We start from the raw sequence: 7,253 nt of genomic DNA on the forward strand, positions 1-7,253 counted from the left end.
GTAAGCACCTTGTCAATTGAATGGCCCTAACATTCTACTCAATGGATTTTCTATAAACTTTCATCCCTTTAGGTGTCTCCAAATAGTATAAGAAGATATTCAAAATACTTTTCCAGAAGACAATAATTAGCGACCAGGTTGTTAACATATGATACTAAGTATTAAACTTCAATCTCATGTAAGGATCGAAATGACGATAATTTTGTGGCTCACTGAGAAAATAAAAAATGCCTCCATTGATAATGGATTTCCTAATATTAGTGAAAATGGCATGAGCTACTTGTGGTTTAATAATTGTCACACATATTGACTATTCCTTCAAACTTCGTCATCTCATCTCTTTTAAGAGTTGAGCTCTCTGGTGCACCAAGCATAAAATGAACTAGGCAATGAAATAAACTCGTTAGCTAGCTTTCAAGTGTCTTTGATTATGTTAATGCTACTTCTGAGAATGCTCTAAACTTATCAGAGTTACAAAAATATTGACTAATATGATTATGATGACAATAAATTCATCAAATTTTGCATTGAATAATTATTTTTTCAGATGCAGCTACATGTTATGCTTTTTTAAGAGGTTGTTTGGTAACAAATTTATGTCGGATTTAACTTTTTTTGTGAGAAGAAAAAAATTTAAATCCTATATTTATCAAACTCAAAATTTTTTATATTTTTTCTCAATAGTCGCTTAAATAAGGAATTTAAAAAAATTTGTGTTAGTGGGATTTAATCAATTTGAAATTATAAGAATTACTATATCCTTTACCAAATGAACCTTAAGATTCAAAAGTAATTGATAGGCTCTTAAGTGTGACCAACACATAGTTGAGGTTAACCTCAATAAATCTTATATTATACTTTTTTTGAAGATAATATTAATAAACCAATTATTATTAAGACCAATGGTTTTCAATCTAAATGAGATCATTTGATATCATGTTGTAACATAGCATCCCTTTCATCTGTTATACATTTAGACTTTTCTTCTGCCTATACATGCCCATTAATTAGACGGTGACCAAAGAAATTATCTTAGAAGGTAAGCTAAGTTTGTTCAACCATCTTATACTAATACGACATTGTTAGGCAATTGCTATGAGCCTTTTGACCAAACATACTAACCTCATTACAATCTCTGAACATTTTCTATTTTTTTCACTTGGGAGCTTGACAATCACAATGCTTTATACTCATTTGTAGCACTGACTTAGCATTGTTATTAAAATCACGTAATAATTTATAAAATCACAAAATAATTTATAAAATTGTTATGGTAAATTATGCTATAATGTTGAATATCATTATAATTTTGGACAAAAAGAGCTGTAATCACTCGATATATCTATAAAATCTATCTAAAGTAATTTATTTATCATTGTTCTTTTAACTATTACGGTGTGTATTTTACATTGATATAAATAACCAATAAAAACAAAGAAATATTAATAATTATAATTCATCATTATATAAAAATATAATATTAAATAATCAAATTTATCATTAAGAAAATTATTTCAAGTTATTTAAATATAAATTATATCATATTGCTAAAAGTTATAATGTTTGCACTAATCTTATCATAAACCAAATGAGTTTCAAATGAGTTTCAAGCTTATTTCTCATATAGTTTATAAGACAATATCAAGACATAATTTCTATTAAAAAAAAATAACTTATTGAACATAAAAATTTATGTTGAGTTATTTTCTTAATTATAAAAAAAAATTATATCCATATTAATACACCATGTAATTTTCTTATTAAATCTTTAATTTTTATCTAAAAGTATCAATTATTAATTTTTATTCCTCCAATTTATTATTTAAACATAACACTTTGAAAAGAAGGTCAAATTATATATGTTGAATCCATGTAATGTTTAATACAATATATTTATTATTAATCTTTTAATTTTTGTAGTATCAATTGTCTAATTGGTATAGATAACTAATATGAATGGTACATTACTTTCTTTGATTTTTAATATAGTTTAAAATTTAAATCATTTAAAAAATATTTAACAAGAAAAAAAAAATAATGTGTACTTTTTCCTTAATTAAAATCACATGCAATTGAAGATTTACTTTCAAAATAAAACACTTTAATAAATACCATAGTACACAAATAATTAAATTAAATTATGTAAGTTAAAAGTTTTTGTTCACTAATTATTAAAAAGCCTTAATTAATAATGAAATTAAATCTTATTAGTAATTATGTAAAACTATAAGATGTGATTTTAATTATTAAACTTCTCCTAAAAATGATAAATTTGTTATCAATTAAATTTGCTATTTGTAGAAGATATTATGCATTTTAATAGACTATACAAATAATATCATATTAAACAATCAATTTTTTAATTTCATAAAAAATAAATAAATCTTCTTAGAATATTCTAATATAATTTTCGTACCGATAAACACACAAATTATTAAATTCAAACAAATATAAAAAATTAAAAAAAAATATTTCTAATACAATTTGTATAACACTATCTAAACAAAATTTTTAATCAAAATAAACAATATAGTAAGCATTAAAAACATATTTTCTACTACATTATACCCAAAATAATTATAAGAAAAAAATATATCCATAAATTGCACCATGTTTTGCTCTTATTAACAAATTAAAGCTTTAATCCCCCCAAATTATCATCACATTAATATAATGTTTTTGAGTGCATGAATATAAAATTTCAATCATCACACCATTAAGTTAATAAATGATCAAAGGAAAAAAAAAAATTCAATTCCCCAATTCGTGGAAGGCATGCATGATTCATGAACTTAACCCCCACTCTAAAATTTAAAGATTCCTCTTTTAAAAATTCAAACTTCAAATTCGTTGCGCCACATCCAAGAAGTCCAAAACACCCACGATTATTTGATGCCCGGCAACGGTAAAAATTTCAAATTCTGAAAATAGGCGGGCCATCTCCCCATCTTCTCCCTCCTCTTCTTTCCGCTGAAAAAAAATATGGGACCCAACCTCTAGGGTTCATTTAAAATTCAGATCTTTCGTCGTTCTACCGAGTTCTTTTATGCCGCCCATGAAGTTTTTCGTTGGATTGGTTATCTATTTAAACTGCCCCACTATTCTTTATAGGATCGGTTCCTGAAGGTTGCGGGTAGAGGGAAGGAGGTGAGGGGGCTTAGGAGGAGGATTTGTGAGGGGCTTGTCTCGGCTTCTGATCTTCTAAACTCGTGCCTTGTAACCATTTCTTCAGAGCTTTTTTGTTTTTTTCGCGTGATTCTCTTGTTGAAATTAGCAGAACTTTGTAAGTTTTCACTGCCGGCGGTGTAGAAGTTGTAGATCTTAAGGAAAGCGAGATTATTTATTTAAGAATCCAAGCTTGACGCATATTACTTCTACTTCGTGTTCTTTAAAGATTGGGAATTTGTTTGGTGTTTTATTACGGCCAAGAATATTCAAAATTCCAAACGTACTTACCAACTGAATAGCCTTCAACTAAAATCAAAGGGAATGATTGAAAACTCGAGTTTTTTTTAAAGGAAGGTTAATGTCAATTGATTTATATTATAATTAATTTGGTGGCATTAGTGCACTGCTTTTGGCTCTTTTTGTTTCTTGCTTTCATGTATTTTTAGAAATCAAACTTTTAGTTTCTGATATTCTTGTTATGTACTCAAACAACAGAGTCCATCGCTCTTCAAGTTAAATAGAAACACAATTAGTTCTCCTGAACTGCAAAGTGGCAAATGCCATGGGTTTTTCATCACTAGAAACTCTATCATCTTTTCTCTCATATAATTTCAGTCAACCAATTATTTCGAAAGCTACCACCATGTCCGCTTCTAAAGCTATACTAAATCCTACAGATTTTATAACAAGAGACAGCATTATTTTTGTGTGCTGTGATTATGTGCTGCGCCCAGAATAAATTTTTTTCTTTGAATGTTCTATCGGCTTCAATGATTCAGAATCATTTTATGTTAAACTCTCTTTAATCGCCCTCTGATAATCCCAAAACAAACTAACACATTTTGTTCCAATCTACAGTCTGCAACAATGATGGATATGTTACCCGATGCCATTATCCAACAAATACTATCGCACATAAGCAACGCTCGAGATGTTGCTGCCTGCAGCTGTGTCTCCAAGAGGTGGAAGGACTGCGTTCCTTACAGTCCATCACTCTACTTCCCACGCAATGCCTTTCATTCCGTTTCTGATGCAGATTCCACAATCTCCCGAATAATCTCCATTGTCGTCCACTTGGAGGAGCTAGTTGTTTACTGCCCCTTTTCTGCACCAAGCCTTGCCTCATGGATCTCCCTCCACAACAGTTCTCTTCGAATCCTCGAGCTTCGAATGGACAGCGCAGTGGATAAGTTCTTTGGGGGCAGAGCAGAGGGAAGCGGAGGTCGAGTGGATTGCATTGGTGCAGCGCATAACTTGGAAACTCTCAAGCTCTGGGGTGTATCCTTAACCAAGTCTCCAAGTTGGGGTGTTTTTAAGAGGCTCAAGACATTGGAGATCATTGGAGCAGCACTTTGTGATGATGCATTGAAGGATGCTATTAAGGCTTGTCCTAATCTGACTGATTTGGCTTTGCTTGCTTGCGATGGAGTTACAACAGTTTCCATTGAATTGGAGTGGTTGGAGAGATGTAGGCTGGATTTCTTAGGTCCAGGGAATTGTTCACTGTCTGTGAACTCGATGAGGCTTCAAGTGCTTGAAATCCAAGGTTTTAGTTGGGTCCGTGTTAACAAAAAACATAAATTAAGGAGTCTCTGCATTTCTAAGAATACAGGTTAGCTTCTGGTTTATTTTATGGATGAATATGTCGAGAGGCTGTCTCATTACTGATTTAAGTTGAATTTAACTAAATTTAATTCGTCATAAGAAAAAAAAAATGACAATTTTTAAATCCTGAACCTAGTAAATATAGCTTTATTTTTTCATTATCTTTCATCTTTGTTTTAAATCCCAGGATTGCTAAGGAATTGGCTGGATTCAGCCAATCTGGACTTATACGATTTATCGAATTATTTACAAATAGTTCTTCAATGTTTATGTTCATTATTGATTTCTAACTGTTGTATTAGAAAAAAAAAAACCTTCGCTTTGAAATCCTCAAAATCCCAAAGATGCGCTTTTTCAGGGGACTAAATATTTATTTCTTAATATTCTTTGTGAATATTTGTTGTCTCATAAAATTAATCATTTCTAATAATTTGGTTATGTTTTTTGCATACTAACAAGAAATCATTCAGAAAATTAATAACTCTGCAGATTCTGAGGATTTTTTTTTAACAGTCGGTACTAAATTTTTGAGGAGGGGTATATCCCTAGTTAAAATTTCTCCCTATGAGGATAACCCTACTTCGAATTTATTTACTGAACAATATCTGTAATATGTTTACTTTATGTTATTTCAGGTCGGCTGTATGGAGTTGATACAGGAAAGCTTGTGGACTTGGAACATTTGTCTCTCAGAGGAGTCCAATGGAGCTGGAATGCAATAAGCTCGGTTCTTCAGTGTGCAAGTGATGTGAAACATTTAGTTATGAAGATCGAATTTTGTGGGGACTTCGAAACTCTGCAGCCATTTCCGGAGATTGATTTGGTGGAGTTCTTTAATAATCATCCAAAGCTGATAACTTTAGAAATTCATGGTGCTATGTTCGCTGCTTTATGTCAAAAGAACAGTCTCAGGAAGGCAAGTAGAATGAACAAGATAGGATTTTTATGTTGCAAAAATAATTTATATAGATTATAAATGATAAAAAATTGTTTGTTGTTTTTGTTCTTGTTTTTGGATTGCAGCTGGATTCAAGTTTTGTGATTCCTAATTTGGAAGAGGTTTTGGTGACAGTGAGATCACCATTAAACGCGGAGCAGAAGCTCAACACTCTTGAATCATTGGTTGATTTCAGCGTGAAGTTGAGGAAGATGGTTATCAGAATTTCACAGATGAAGAACTGTCATGAAACCGCTGATGATTTCTTTGAAGAGATTTGCAGATTCAAGTATTTGAATAACGATATTGTTCACATTGAATAAAATTTGCTTCTTTTTTTAAATAAAATAATCAAGCGATTCATGAAATCATCTGACTGGTTAACTAGTATGCTTTTCAAATTCAGCATATTTGTTCAATGCCATTCAGCATGTTACTCTTTTCTTCATTTTCATAGGCCATCATTCTAGAATTTTTTTAAAGTTTGTATTCTTGCATTTGATTAAACTCATTATCTAATCTATTTTGTTGTTTAATTTATCTAATTTTCTCTGCTCTTTTCTTATTAACTCTTATAAGACTATAAAAGTAGTGTTAAAATAGTTTCCAATTATTTACAATAATTTGTTTTAGTCAGATTATATAACGCATTTTAAATACAAGGATTATTTATATAAATATGACTGATCTAACACTAAAGCTTTAATTTTTACATGTATATCACTTATACATGAAAATGTGTTTGACTTCTTAAAAGTTAAATAGTGATATAAAAGATTGGGGTGGTATAAAATTTAGCTGTCAGTACGTAAATACATGTGATTTTGGTGCTATGTATGTGAATGCCCCCAAAATAATTCCTTCCATTCTAAATAAGTGAAAATCATTCAAATGTATTCAAGTCAAGTGTTCTCAAAGAAAGGTTGGACACAAAATATGTTTGTGCCCACTAAATGGTACAAGAATCGTGTGAATGTCTCTTTTTCATGATGATTCAAGCATTAGCATAATTTAAAATCAAACAAATATTTTTCTTTTCTTTCAAGCATTTAGGATTCAATTTACTAATCCCCGATTTACATAGTATGTTAAATGATTATGAGTATACCATCATGCTTACCAATCTAAGAATATCATTTAGGGATTTTGTAATGTAGAGACTTGAGAGGTTAACTTCTGTTCTTCCCTATATTTTTTTAAAAATAATAAAATTCTTAGTATAATTTTCCAGATATTTATAGGATGGTGTGTCTTGTTGTATGTTTTTCATTAATGATATCCTTCTTGTGAATGAAAGTAGAGAGAGTTCATGAAAAACTTGAATTATGGAGGTTAGTGTTGAAGTCTAAAGACTTTCATCTAAGTAGAATTAATATTGACTATATAAAATTTAATTCTATTAGTAGTAGACCTAGTGGTGGAGAGTGATGAAATCATTAAAGGGAGTGGTATTAGATATCTCAGGGGTCAGGTCTATTGTTCAAACAATGGTGATATAGATGGGGATGTTATTAGTTTATTTGAATTGGGATGATTGAAGTGG

General features: G+C 30.3%; 1 protein-coding gene across 5 annotated transcripts; it reads left to right on the forward strand.

Annotated features, from left to right (window-relative positions):
• The first annotated feature begins 2,842 nt into the window (after positions 1-2,842).
• LOC110019793 (F-box protein At1g10780) lies at positions 2,843-6,165 on the forward strand. 5 transcript variants are annotated; one of them, XM_020717623.1, is made up of 4 exons: positions 2,843-2,905; positions 4,027-4,780; positions 5,409-5,689; positions 5,797-6,165. In XM_020717623.1, exons 2-4 carry the CDS (start codon positions 4,036-4,038, stop codon positions 6,031-6,033), a joined length of 1,263 nt encoding a protein of 420 aa, XP_020573282.1. In that variant the 5' UTR covers positions 2,843-2,905; positions 4,027-4,035; the 3' UTR covers positions 6,034-6,165. The 5 variants fall into 5 exon arrangements, with proteins under 5 accessions (XP_020573282.1, XP_020573278.1, XP_020573281.1 ...); XM_020717619.1 differs by lacking the exon at positions 2,843-2,905 and adding an exon at positions 2,937-3,216; XM_020717622.1 differs by lacking the exon at positions 2,843-2,905 and adding an exon at positions 2,937-3,147.
• Positions 6,166-7,253: the final 1,088 nt, after the last annotated feature.

The sequence above is a fragment of the Phalaenopsis equestris genome, unplaced genomic scaffold (genome assembly GCF_001263595.1).
Source record: "Phalaenopsis equestris unplaced genomic scaffold, ASM126359v1 Scaffold000078, whole genome shotgun sequence".
In the NCBI taxonomy this organism is placed as follows: Eukaryota; Viridiplantae; Streptophyta; class Magnoliopsida; order Asparagales; family Orchidaceae; genus Phalaenopsis; species Phalaenopsis equestris.

Excerpts from the sequence above, each read along its gene's own strand:
- LOC110019793 (XM_020717623.1), top strand. The coding sequence starts at position 4,036 with ATGATGGATATGTTACCCGATGCCATTATCCAACAAATACTATCGCAC. Across the intron at positions 4,781-5,408 it reads CTGCATTTCTAAGAATACAG|GTCGGCTGTATGGAGTTGAT; the intron begins GTTAGCTTCTGG and ends ATGTTATTTCAG. Across the intron at positions 5,690-5,796 it reads AAAAGAACAGTCTCAGGAAG|CTGGATTCAAGTTTTGTGAT; the intron begins GCAAGTAGAATG and ends TTTGGATTGCAG.